This window comes from Malaclemys terrapin, chromosome 14, assembly GCF_027887155.1.
Source record: "Malaclemys terrapin pileata isolate rMalTer1 chromosome 14, rMalTer1.hap1, whole genome shotgun sequence".
NCBI classification, from domain to species: domain Eukaryota; kingdom Metazoa; phylum Chordata; order Testudines; family Emydidae; genus Malaclemys; species Malaclemys terrapin.
The window spans coordinates 41,210,746-41,225,152 of NC_071518.1; the positions used below are offsets into that span (position 1 = coordinate 41,210,746).

Genomic DNA, 14,407 nt, shown 5'->3' on the forward strand with positions numbered 1-14,407 from the left:
GCTTTGCCAGGTGGTCAGCTCTCTCCTGCCGCCCCTCCCTAGTGATGGGTTTGTGCCTTCACACTCCTCCAGCCAGGCAACAAACACATCATGTTGTGATGCCAAGCAGGGCTGGTCTAGACAATGCTGCCCTCTTGGGTCTTGTCTGCTCCGCAGAAACCAGGCTGGAATGCTAGTGTGATGATTATGCTCATCCTGCAGTGGCAATATGGTGAGGAGTACAAGATGCTGTGTTCGGAGAGCTTGGTGGGGATAGGGTGACCAGATGTCCCGATTTTATAGGGACACTCCTGATTTTTGGGTCTTTTTCTTATATAGGATCCTATTACCCCCCACCCCCATCCCGATTTTTCACATTTGCCGTCTGGTCACCCTAGGTGGGGACAATAATGTGTGCCCTTGGGCGCATCCTGCTTTTTATTGCATCTGTTCAATAGGAAACCTCCATGCACCAACCCCCAGCTTTTTCCACAATGGGGTTGCCAACTTTCTAATCGCACAAAATCGAACACCCTAGCCCCGCCCCTTCCCCAAGGCCCTGCCCCATTCCCCACCCCTTCCCTGAGGCCCCCCAACTACATTCCCCCTCCCTTGGTGGCTCGCTCTCCTTCACCCTCACTCATTTTCACTGGGCTGGGGGAGGGGGTTGAGGTGTGTGAGGGCTCTAACTGGGGGTGCAGGCTCTGCGGTGGGGCAGAGGATGAGGGGTTTTGGGTGTAGGAGGGTGAGGGCTCCAGGCTGGGGGTTGGGACCGAGGGATTTGGCGTGTAGGAGGGGGCTGCAGGTTGAGGCAGGGGGTTAGGGTGTGGGAAGGGGTCAGGGCTCTGGGACGGGTGTGTGGGCTCTGGGGTGGGGCTGGGGATGAGGGATTTGGGGGGCAGGGGGTTGGGGCTCAGGGTTAGGGCACGGGCTTACCTAGGGTGGCTCCTTGTTAGCAGCGCAGCGGGGGGGGCTAAGGCAGGCTCCTTTCCTGTCCTGGCTCCGTGCTGTGAATCGGAAGTGGCCAGCAGCAGGTCCAGCTCCTAGGCGGGGGGGCCAGGAGGATCCGCACACTGCTCTTGCCCACAGGAACCGCCCCCCTAGTTCCTATTGGCCGTGGTTCTTGGCCAATGAGAGTGCAGAGCCGGTGCTCGGGGTGGGGGCAGCATGCGGAGCCCCTTGGCCCCCATGCCTAGGAGGCAGACCTGCTGACCGCTTCCAGGGTGCAGCACAGTGCCAGGACAGATAGGGACTAGCCTGCCTTAGCCCCGCAGCTGACAAGACTTTTACTAACCCAGTTGGCGGTGCTGAGCAGAGCCACCAGGGTCGCTTTTCGACCGGGCGTTCCAATCGAAAACTGAACACCTGGCAACCCTACTCCACAAACACTCCTTTCTCCATTCTGGGTGCTCCACTGAACCTGCAGAGAGAATTCGGACCAGGTGGAGTATAGAAGATGCATGCTCAACCTTTAGCCTTGCAGACAGATGAGCTGAATAAGATGGCTTCACAAAGGCCCCCAATTGGCTTGAACTAGCCCTGGAACCAAATCTGTTTAACTCCTGATATTTGGGTTCCATACAGTTGGCTGATCTCAGTGTGTGCTTCGGGAAGCTCAGCACAATATCCCATATAGCATGTTTTTTGAGCCTGAACTAAGCTGGCAGCTGGGCAGCAGTTCAGGGCACTTGGTGAGGGGTCTGTAGGGCAGGTTGCCAGCAGCTGGTAAGGTATGGGTTGGAGCTCTCATCTTCGGGAGCCTCCAAGTTGATCTTTCAAGATGGGGAAACAGGAGTGTGTGCAGGGGTGGTAAGCAGGGGGACACAGAACTTCTCTGGCTCTGGGGCCACGGAGGCAGGGAAGATTGAGTTCCTGCCAGGACCAGGAGAGGGGCAGGATGGAGGGAGGGAAGATTGAGCTCGTCCCGGGGCCGGGGCAGGGAAGGGGGAGAGCAAGCTTCTGTTCCCCCCCTAAAGGGGTCAAATTTAAACTCCTGTGAATGCCGCTGTGGGAGAATCACTGCAAACAGGGGAGTGTTGTACTGTAGGGGTGTGCTAGGAGGCGGATGGGGTGTGCTAGGAGGCCAGCCCACTGGGCTCACCACTAGTAGAAAGCAAACAATCCAGAATGGAATCTTGACCTGGAAGTTATCAGAAAATCCCATACAAAATCCTGGTTGGGTTTGGCTATAGGGAAACCTTTCCATTCCTAGAGGGGGCCATTTAGGGGCCTGCTAGGGATGGAGGAGCATAAAGGGGTGCAGAAGAAACCAGGGAGGGAAATATAAACAGAAGGTCATTAGATTTTCTTTTGGAACAGTGAGTTTGCACAGAAATCATATACTATGTAATTAAACACAGAGAACAGTGGAAAACTAGTTCTGCCCTTCAAGGCATGGCTGACCTAATTATGTTGATCTTTATTTGCTCAGAAGCCTTTAAAAACTTGGCTCCGGTCTAAGGATCATCAGTGGCTAACATGGAGCTTTTTGACACTTACTCCCATCCAAGTATGAAAAGCTACAGACGAGATCCCCAAATCACCTAGACTTTTCAGTGCAATTCCCAAATTCACCTCTGAAGCTGTTAAGTGCAACCATTAGTGTGCAGTTGAAACTGGACATATGACAACAGCCGTCCCAGAGTGAAGAAAGTTCCCCTCCCCCTCTATTTTATCCCAGATGAAATCTTTGTCCCATGCTCACCTATGCAGGACTTTCCCCTCATACTGGCCCTGTGACCTAGGGACATTTTTGTTGGCCATATGTCCTTGCAATTTTTCTCTGTCTCTTGCTGCACTGTTGTTCTGTGCTAGCAACTCTCACTACTACTAGAATGGAATGCCATGCAAACACTGGGAGCAAGCCTACAAGTGCAGCAGAACACTAGTTACTCTCCCAGCACACTTCTCATACACGCTTATACCGGTCTGCCATGACCTCATACCTGCAAAGGGAAGTGAAATCTCAGGTGCTGAGTGTGTGTGCAGGGAGGATATCCCTAACTCCTGAGTTCCGAGAGAGAAACCCACACACACCTCACTCCCACCTCTCTTTGGCCTTCTTTTAAAGTTTGTGATATGATTGAGGAACAGGAAAGGCTGTCTGGCTGTTCTGTCAGGGAGGGTGGGAGGGAACCCCAGATGGAGCCCACAGAGACAAAACCCACGCAACTCCCAAGTATCCTTCTGTGGCCAGCAGCCAGCCTTTGCTCCCCTCCCCTCAACAGAGGGGTGCAGGCAGCCCTAAGCTATTTGATATGTGCAAACAAGTGCTGTTGGCAAGTGGAAAACCTAGAGCTCCCAAAAGTGCCCAGTTCTGGGGATGCCAAAGCACAGGCTTCGTCGAGACTTTGAAATGTCCCTTTGTCCATTTGTTTGCAATGACATTTTGAAGAATGAGTCTCTGATGCCTTCAGCAAGGGATGGCAACAGCAATAACATCCCCAGGTCACTGCTGCAGGCTGAACCACCTTTTCCCCACATGTTAAGTCTGGGTGTTCTCCAGCTATAAATTCTCACTGACAGGAGAAAAGTGTTCCAAAAACATGCCAAGCCCTTAAATTACCCTTCCTATGGAGTGCAAGCAGTCTGAAAGGCAAGCGGGGCCCAGGGAAGAAGAATGGCTACGGTTAGGAAAGAGGTTAGGAAAGAGATGCCTCATTGGTAGAGACATTTTTTAGACGTTAGCTTTGTCATTGCTAACGTTTTATGATAGAAATGTGCAGCCATTCCAATATGGAAACCATCCATCCATGGCATTTATTGGGTGATAAACAGAAAGGCTGTATGAGAGGTGGGGCCAGTATGGAAAATGCTGAGAACCACTGCCCTAGAGGCCAGTGGAGCATTCCCAGCCTTGGATGGTTAGAGTGAAATTTAATTTGCCCTAATCCACTCAAGAACAGGAATGACTGAACATGGGCTTTAGTCAAGACTGAGTGTCAGATTGAAAACAATCATAGAATCATAGAATATCAGGGTTGGAAGGGACCTCAGGAGGTCATCTAGTCCCACCTCCTGCTCAAAGCAGGACCAATCCCCAACTAAATCATCCCAGCCAGGGCTTTGTCAAGCCTGACCTTAAAAACTTCTAAGGAAGGAAATTCCACCACCTCCCTAGGTAACCCATTCACCACCCTCCTAGTGAAAAAGTTTTTCCTAATATCCAACCTAAATCTCCCCCACTGCAACTTGAGACCGTTACTCCTTGTTCTGTCATCTGGTACCACTGAGAACAGTCTAGATCCATCCTCTTTGGAACCCCCTTTTCAGGTAGTTTAAAGCAACTATCAAATCCCCCCTCATTCTTCTCTTCTGCAGACTAAACAATCCCAGATCCCTCAGCCTCTCCTCATAAGTCATGTGCTCCAGCCCCCTAATCATTTTTGTTGCCCTCTGCTGAACTCTTTCCAATTTTTCCACATCCTTCTTGTAGTGTGGGGCCCAAAACTGGACACAGTACTCCAGATGAGGCCTCACCAATGCCGAATAGAGGGAATGATCACATCCCTTGATCTGCTGGCAATGCCCCTACTTATACAGCCCAAAATGCCGTTAGCCTTCTTGGCAACAAGGGCACACTGTTGACTCATATCCCGCTTCTCGTCCACTGTAACCCCTAGGTCCTTTTCTGCAGAACTGCTGCCTAGTCATTCGGTCCCTAGTCTGTAGCAGTGCTTGGGATTCTTCTGTCCCAAGTGCACGACTCTGCACATGTCCTTGTTGAACCTCATCAGATTTCTTTCGGCACAATCCTCTAATTTGTCTAGGTCCCTCTTTATCCTATCCCTACTCTCCCACATATCTACCACTCCTCCCAGTTTAGTGTCCTCTGCAAACTTGCTGAGGGTGCAGTCCATGCCATCCTCCAGATCATTAATGAAGATATTGAACAAAACTGGCCCCAGGACCAACCCTTGGGGCACTCTGCTTGATGCTGGCTACCAACTAGACATGGAGCCATTGATCACTACCCGTTAAGCCTGACGATCTAGCCAGCTTTCTATCCACCTTATAGTCCATTCATCCAGGCCATACTTCTTTAACTTGGCGGCAAGAATACTGTGGGAGACTGTATCAAAAGCTTTGCTAAAGTCAAGGAATAACACGCTCCCTGTTTTCCCCTCATCCACAGAGCCAGTTATCTCAATCTATCTTTCAAATTAACCTTAGTTTCTGTCGTTCCTCCTCTTCTTGAGTAACAAAGACCTTCCACTGGAAGTGTGCAATGATGTCGCTTCGGTTGTGTATAAGCACTGATCTTTGGTTTGCTAAAGTAACGTATGTCTTCTCAATCATCAAGGAGTTCTTGTCCAGTCTGACATTGAGGTCTGTGGCCGCTCCATACAAACTTATGTGGATATCCTCACCTAGGACAGAGCAAAGGACAGAAACTCAGTGGTCTTCGCTAAGTGAATTTTTTTGCCTAAATATGGATGGATCTGTAATGAAAAAAATTGATATATTTAACATATCCTCATGGCAGACATGGCCAAGAGCAACATGGATTCAGCTCTCGCAACTGAATGTACTCATGTTCTCTCTCCAAGGAAGAGTACACAGTGATGGTACACTGAGACCACAATGAGTGGGACCCCAGTTCTGGAGCTTTGTGGAGATGTTCACTCCCCAGGTTGCTAATAGTTTAGGGTGGGATTTTCAAAGGTGTGTTGGTGATTTAGGCGCACACATTCCATTGAAAGTCTATGGGATCTGTGCTCCTAAATCATTTGGGTGCTTTTGAAAAGTCCCACCTTAGACACCACTTGCTCAGGGTCTCTGGTGTACTTCATGGATCAGAGCTGATCACTGCGATTCCCCCCTTCCTGATCACCTTACACTGACAGGACCTGGGACACAGGGTAGTTCAGACTGACAGGAGAGAGGATTATTTCTCCCCTGAGTGAAGGATCTGGCTTGCATAACAGACAATATATCGCAGAAAACGAGTAGATTTCTGTTTAGAAGAGTCTAAGTGGCTGACATTTTTGAAAGTGAGCATGCCCAATTAGCACATGCCAGGCCCCTGATGTATGTTCACAAGTTGGGGGATGGAGCACACCAAGGTACAGGTGACATGTGCACCGGCTTTGTGTACAGGACCTGGGCACATGTCAAAAGCTAAGGGGGGACCCAATACTCTGCTGGTATAAATCATCAGTGGAGCTCCATAGAAGACAACGGCCCCACATCCAATTACACGAGCTGAGGCTCTGTGCCACGATCTTCTCTTTTCAAAGTGTCGGCCTGGGTAAAAAGTGCAGGGATTCCACTGAAAGCTCCAGGGCTGACGGGAGTAACTCTTGCTGCGAGAGATGCATTTGAAAGCATACTCAGTATATGGATCCATGAATAGCTTAATATACAATCGAGAGCCCAGATCCCAGTGAGTGAGCAGTGTGCTGTGGATTTCACTGCGAGGCAGATGAATTGACACCAAGCATGGAGCTGTCAGGGTTAGCTGAGGGTAGTTGCAGGCTTCATGTCTTGGGCACCAAATTAGATGTGACATTTCATTTAGGACTCTTTGTATCTTAATATATAAGGAACATAAATCTCTTGACTGTAACAGCAGTTGAGAATTTCAGTTGACAGAGTAGATTTCTGCAGTTTAGTAGTTTGGGATGTTTTTGAACCCTTGAAACCACATGTTTACTGAAACTGTGCATGTCAGCCTGTCCTTATTTACAGAATACATCCTTATTACAGGGACTGTCAATCATCTTGCCCTTAGATACTGTTAAATAAATTATTTACATAGAGTCAGGACAAATAAAAGACAAACTCACTCCACAGCCAGTTAGGAAATTATGCTGCAAATCTAAATCAAAAGGGACTTTTAATACCAAAAGGGACTTTTAGCAAACCACAGTAACTGGAACGTGGGGCTTTTGAAAGATATTTTGATACAGCAGGCACCAAGGCATGTTTGCAGTTTGCATTTATCTGCAAGCCTATAGACACATGCAATTTAGCATATCATGGTACCTTTGTTCCTTCTTAAATAAGAGATCGAACCACCTAATTATTTTTCCTATGCCGTAGGAAACAACTGAATGTGTAAAATAAACAAGGTGATACAGAATCCCAGAGAACTCCTCTAGTAATACAGGAACTGCCATCCCAGAACTACCAGACGTAAGAACTTTCACCTTGTTTATCTGAATGCCTATTTGGATGACTGGATGAGAAAACCATCGGACAATCTTCCAAAATTAATTTGGGATTTTTATTAAATTTGCAGCAAATATTTCATCATTAACTACTCCAGATGTTAGGGGAGGATGAACAGAGTGATTAGACAGACATATTGAATAATATGCTGCATGTTTTTCTCATCTTCACTGATATGTATTGCTTCTTTATTCCTTAGCACCTTCTTTTTGCTGTGATTTGTAATGAAAATCTCTTAAGAAGCTAACATGAGCAGATGTCTGAAGTTTTGAATGCCTGGGAAATATGGAAATTCAGATTTAACTCTTTTTGTCCTGGCTTTCAAAGGTTTAATCAGGCTTTGCTGTCACCTCTTTAAGCAATAAATGCAGCTGAAGATTTACAGGTATGAGAAAGTCCTACCAATTTATTACTGGAAATGCAAATAAAAATTATAGCCTGTCACTAAGATGGGCATTAATATGGCTCTATATCTGTCTGGTTTGGTACTTATATGGCCACAATTACCACAGTATGTGAGCACCTCACAAGCATTAATGTATTTTTATCCTCTATACTCCCTGCTGTACAGACAGGGAACTGACTTACCCATGATTACACAGCGGGTCTGTGGCAGAAAGGAGAAGAGAATTCAGCTCTCCCAAACCTACGCCCTATTCACTGGACCATCCCCAGAGTCACCAGCAGGGGATGCTCAAGAATGAGGCACTTGGTGCTTCTCACTTCCAGGGAGACTAACTGCATTGCCTCAGAGATCTACTTGATCTGCGTTGGGCTGAGGAGAGGCCATACTCAAATTTCCTTCATGGTAGTACACCAGTTACAATTCTTGAAGTGAGAGACTTCTACAGGCAGGTAATTTCAATATTGTTCCCACTAGCCTGTATCCAGGAGCCTCTTTTGGACATTGTTAAATCACTGCATTATTTACGCTGGCCTTCAACAACTGCTCATTTATAAAAGTCATCCTTTAATAATTGCCACTGATAAAATCGACGGTTTTAAGGAATTGTTTTCCAGGCTGGAATGAAAGCTCAGGAAATTCTTAGATTTATTACTGGTATTACGGTAGTATCCAGGCGCTCGCCGTGGACCAGGACCCCTGTGCAGACACAAAATAAACAAATGGTCCCTGCCCCCAGAAGCTCCCAAGCTAAGTAGAAGACAAGAGACACCAGCTGGAGACAGACAGATGGGGGACTCAGTACAAGGAAGCAATGAAACAATATTGGTCAACAGGATAAGCTGTGCTGTCCTCGGGCAGCACTCTGATCTAAACGCTATGCTCCAACCAGTTTTTGAGACAGGAAAAGCAGTACCCCCCATCCTAGCCCTTTCTTTAATTGGGAGGACAAAGGGGGCCCATCAGTTGCTCTGCACAACCCTTGGGAAGCAGAGATGTCTCCTGCAAGTCAACCACACATTGTATCACTGGAATTATTAGGAGTCATGGAACAGGCTTCACTACCAAGCAGAGTGGAGGAATCTCTCAGAATATATTTGAGGAAGAGCCCAGAACTATCAGAGAATGAGGAAGCTCTGAAAGACGTGGCTGCAGTATATACAGGATGATGGTGCCTATTTTTAACCATTATTGATGTGATAATGATGAGCTATGGTACCCGCCTGGCTGAAATATCAATTTTGGCAGACATGGAAACAAGTGCAAGGACTTTCATCGCAACAGCCTGGTAAACAAATGCACAATACACCACTTAACAAATCAATCCATCCTTCAAGCAGCTCTCGCCTTCCCAAGCAGGTGCTGGTTGATCAGAAGGAAAATGTGTCAAAGAATTCAGATGCTGTTCAAGGCAGCAATGACTAAGGCTATGGCTACACTTGCAGACGTAGAGCGCCGGGAGTTAAACCAGCCCTCAGAGACAGCAGCAGGGAAAGCACTGCCGTGTGTTCACAGTCAGCTGCAAGTGCAGTGGCGTGGCCACATTAGCAGCTCTTGCAAAACCACAGAGAGCAGTGCATTGTGGTAGCTATCCCAGTGTGCAAGTGGCTCTAGCATGCTTTTCAAATGGGGAGGGGGGAGTGTGACAGGGAGTGTGTTGTGTGTATGTGGGGGGAGAGACTGTGTTTTGGTGACAGAGTGTGTCAGCATGCTGTCTTGTAAGTTCAGACAGTGGCAAGGGGAAGGGGGGAAACCCCAACATCAGCACCTATCCTCCCGCCTCTCTCTCTCTCTCACACACACACACACACACGCACAAACGCCTGCCTCTGCAGCAGGAGCATTCCACAGTAATGGGTTGCTTTGTGTCCTGGAGCAGATAAGCAGCCGGCTGTCAGAAACGGAGCTTTGAAAGAGGATATCAACATGCCTGCAACCGAGTTCAAAACAATGACGAGAGTGGCCACTTGACTTCAAGGGATTGTGGGACATTTTGGAGGCCAATCACAGCGCAGTAATTCAACACCTCATCCACACTGACACCCTGGTGTTTCAACCAGAGCACAGAAAGCTTTATGCCTCTCATAGAGGTGGATTACCAGGGGCGCTCCAGCTGCAGAGTCCAGGCGCTCTAAGTGCCTTGCCAGTGTGGACACCTCAGGAGTTAGGGCGCCCGGGGCTGATTTAATGTGCTTTAACTTGCAAGTGTAGCCAAGGCTTAAGTTAATAACTCCTAAGAATCCACTGGCGACTTCCACTAATGAAAGGTTCACCAGGCTGTAGTCAGTGATGACCTGCAATGGAAAATGAAAGCACGCTCTTCCAAGATCATTTGCATGTGACAGGAGATCTGGACTTGCGTGCAAATCTCTCCCTCAGTGGTTACTCCACACACAAAAATTAATTAAATGCAATGCCAAGGCTCTGATTTTAAATGAACAATGGTCCCACAGCAAACATAATTCAGTTCTTGCATAGAGAGGCCCGGTTTCATTGCTAACACTCCTCCACTGAAATCAATGGAGATTTGCTTATTGCACCAGTAACACATTTGGCACATAATTATTGTGCTATTCGCTATTATGCAGAGATATGCAAATACTGGTGAGTGTGTTACTGTTGCTGTGCAAACCCGGGTTTGGCATCTCCAAACTTTAGGAAATCAAAGCCCTAATCCTAGTGTTGCAGTAACAGGTTTTTCTTGCTTTCTGAGCTAGAATGTTGTGCCAACAGATATCTAAAATCAGACTCAGACATAATTCTCCTCCATATACCCTTACAGCGACAGACCATCTGTCTCAATACACAGCGCCATGGAGAGAGACAGAGGTTCCCAGCCAACTCCGTAACAAGTGGAACAGCCCCATCTAAAACAGCAGAAAAATCACTACTGTAACTAGCTCTAGAAATTAAAACTGTATGGACAGAAACATTAAAGAAATTAACTAGTGATTCAAAAGAGGTCACTGCTCAGAAATTAGACTATCCAAGCCCATATCACTGGTTCAGGTAACTACTGTAAATCTATCTGATATCAAAGGAATCAAGAATTGCATTACAGTGAACAAAAAGACAGTTACTTTTTCCGTAACTGGTGTTCTTCGAGATATTTTGCTCATGTCTATTCCATGTGCACTCGCTATGTGCACCGGTGCTGGAAGTTTTTCCCCTAGCAGTACCTGTAGGGGAGCGCCCCAGCGACCCCTGGAGTGGCACCTCCATGGTGCAGTATAAGGGGCGCTGCGTGCTCCCCCCACACTCAGTTCCTTCTTGCCTGACAACTCCGACAGAGGGGGAGAAGGGTGGGATGTGGAATAGACATGAGCAACACATCTTGAAGAACACCAGGTACAGAAAGGGTAACTGTCTTTTCTTCTTCAAGTGATTGCTCATGTGTATTCCACAATAGGTGATTCCAAGCTATACCTGTTGGAGGTGGGTAGGAGTTCACAAACTCTTGGGATGGAGCACAGCCCTGCTGAACCCGGCATCATCCCTGGTCTCGGAGATGATCACATAATGCGAGGTGAACGTGTGAACTGAAGACCACGTGGCAGCCCTACAAATATCCTGAATGGGGAGGTGGGTCAAAAAGGCAGCCAACGAGGCCTGCGCCTGAGTCGAGTGTGCCTTCACAATTGGTGGCGGAAGGATTCCTGCCAGGTCATAACAGGAACGGATGCACGAGGTGATCCAGTTGGAGAGCTACTGAGTGGAGATCGGCCGACCTTTCATGTGCTTGGCCGAGGCAATGAACAGTTGCGAGGACTTTCTGAATGGCTTAGTCCATTCCAGATAGAAAGCCAGAGCCCGTCTCACATCCAGCGTGTGGAGGCGGCACTCCTCACTGGACGCATGGGGCTTGGGGGAGAGGACCAGCAGAAAAATGTCCTGACCCATGTGATAGGTGGAGACCACCTTCGGGAGGACCGAAGGGTGTGGGAGGAGCTGGACCTTATCTTTATGAAACACCATGTACGGGGGCCCACCTAGCCAATGTGATCGCAACCAGGAAGGCCACCTTCCATGAGAGGTGTGACCAGGAGCATCTGGCTAGTGGCTCAAACAGGGGCCCTGTGAGAAAGGCCAACACCAGGTTTAGGTCCCACTGTGGGACTGGGGGCCTAACATACAGGAAGAGATGATCCAATCCCTTAAGGAATCAGCCAGTCATAGCATGGGAAAATACCGTGTGGCCGCCAGATGCACCTTGACTGACAAAGGCGCCAGGCCCTGGGCTCTAAGGTGAAGGAGGTAGTCCAGAATAAGGTGGATCGGGATGGCCACCGGGGAAACACCCCGCTCGGCTGCCCATCTGGAAAACCGAGACCACTTTGCCAAGTAGGCTCAGTGCGTGGAGGGCCACCGGCTTTCTAGGAGGATGTGCTGAATCCCTTCCAAGCATGTCCTTTCCTCCCTACCTAACCATTCAGCAGCCATCCCATGAGGTGGAGTGCCACTAGGTTTGGGTGGAGGAGGCAGCCCTGGTCCTGGGAGAGCAGGTCCGGGCGGGACGGCAATGGCCACGGCGCGGTGACTGCCAGGCTCGTCAGAGTCCCATACCAATGCTGCCTGGGCCATGCCAGGGCAATTAGAAGGACCCGGGCTTTGTCCATCTTTATCTTTTCCAGGGCCTTGCCAATCAGCAGGAACGGGGGAAAGGCATAGAGAAACTGGCCTGACCAGTACAGGAGGAAGGCATTGGAGATAGCCCCCCATCCCAGCCCTCCCTTGGAGCAGAACTTGTGTCTCTTGGCGGGTACAAAATATTTGCGTTCTGCTCTCTTAGAGATGGGGGCCAATGAGGCTGGGGTTTGCCAGAGGGCATTAGAAATTTTTGCCACCCCTTCATGGAGAGGCAAGGCCACCCTGCCTGGTGCGGAGGAGGACAGCACATTAAACAGGGAGTCCGAGGGCTCTTCCATCTCCTCTGCTTGGAGGTGGAGGCTTGATGCCACCCTTTTTAAGAGTGCTTAGTGGGCCCTAAAGTCCTCCTGCGGGACAGAGCAAGGCGGGGCCGTAATCGCCTCATTCGGGGAGGGTGAGGATGCCAGCGCGGTACTTTGTGTGTCCACCAGCACCTGAGGGTTCACCACCTGGTGGGTCTCCGGGCACGGTGCCGAGGATGTACATCCCACTGACTCCTTCCTCGGAGGTCTGGAGAGGGAGGCCGATGGGTCCTTCTGAGGCTCTGGCCACCAAGCGAGCCCCCACCAGGGGCTGCATCTGGGACCCCGGTGTCCACTGGTACCATTGGGCCGGCCACTGGGCCTGGTGCCACTGCACCTGCTGTGGCACCAGCATAGTTGGCTGTTGGGCCTGGCCCATCGATGGACGACTACTAAGGGAGGCCGGGCTGACATACGACCTGCCGCTGTCCCCGGACTGGGAGGAGCGGCGCCGCCGGGAGTGATGCTGACCACGGGACCGCAATCCTGACATGAAGGACTGATACCATCGGTAACAGCTGCTCTGCAATCGGCTCCAGCGGGCGGACCCACGATGGCGAGGCACCAGAAATTGACGCCCGGGGCAGCAGAGGCGGTGCCGTGGTGGGGTCCTGGAGCAGGACGCAGAACGGGAACGACATCGATGTCCATGCCGTGACCAGCTACGATAACCCCTCTGAGACAAGGACCTTTGGTGACGTCTGCCTCGGTCCCGTCAGTGTTCGCTCCTTGAGGCGGAGCGTTGCTGAGTCTCAGTCGGACGGAACCCAACCAGACAGCCTGGTGGGTGTTGAGGGCGATCCACGTGGACTTTGCCCTGAATGGTGGCTGGGTGGCGAACGGCATCGGGAACGTTCCCTCGACTGAGACCGGTACCGAGCTGGGGGCGACTGTGGAGATCCCAGAGGGGGCTTGCCTCTGGAGCGCGGGGCTGACATCGGCAGTGCTCCTGGTACCGTCATGGACATAACATCCCAGGCCACCTGCAGGACCTCCGGCATGGAGGGCTTCCGGACATCCGGGGAGGCCTGCTCCAAATGGGCCGGGCTACTCCGCTCAACTTAAGACGGAGGCCTAAAGGCCAGGGGGATCGAGGACTGCCTGACCTGGGTCTAGCCTCTGTCCCGGTTTACTCTGGTGCCACAGCGAAGAAGGCCTCTTCCTAGTCTTCCTGGATGGGGAGCGGTGCCGACTAGTTGATGGTGCCTAAGGGTTGCCGTGCACCGACACCGCGGTGCCCGGTGCCGACTCAGAACGGCGTGTCAGAGCCAGGGTCAGTGCCAACTCCATTAGAATAGCCCAGAGCCTAATGTCCCTTTCTCTCTTGGTCCGAGGCTTAAACAACTTGCAAATCTTGCAGTGATTGCTGAGATGGGTTTCCCCCAAACAATGCAGACAGTCCACGTGCGGATCACTCACTGGCATAGATCGCCTATAAGTGTCACACGATTTAAAACCCGGGGCACGGGGCATGCCCCAGCCTAGGTGCTCTAGCTAAACTAAACAGCTAACTAACTACAGGTACCATACACTGAATGAACAAGCAATTTTGGGGATGAGCCACAGGAAAGCTGGAGCAGAACAGTTCCGAAGCACCTTTACTGGCGGCAAGAAGGAATTGAAGGTGGGGGGAGCGTGCAGTGCCCCTTATACCCCGCCACTCCAGGGGTCACTGGGGCGCTCCCCTACGGGTACTGCTAGGGGAAAAACTTCTGGCACCGGCGAGCATGCACATGTGGCGAGCACGCACACCTACTGTGGAATACACCTGAGCAATCACTCAAAGAAGAACAGGGACTTACATATCCATCAGCATATACAGATGTGGTCAGCAGAAGCTCAAGATTTGCCTCAGTGAATTTAGTATCACAGTGACATCTCTTCTGCATATCGGAAAATGGTC

At 50.0% G+C, this 14,407-nt stretch overlaps 1 protein-coding gene across 1 annotated transcript in view; it reads right to left on the reverse strand.

Moving 5' to 3' along the window:
• The window catches only part of HYDIN (HYDIN axonemal central pair apparatus protein), a 376,996-nt gene that overhangs the window by 300,089 nt on the left and 62,500 nt on the right, over positions 1 to 14,407 (reverse strand). Inside the window, exon 7 of the mRNA XM_054049428.1 lies at positions 5,147 to 5,348. Coding sequence (XP_053905403.1) covers positions 5,147 to 5,348 — 202 coding nt within the window. The remainder of the gene's footprint in view (positions 1 to 5,146; positions 5,349 to 14,407) is intronic.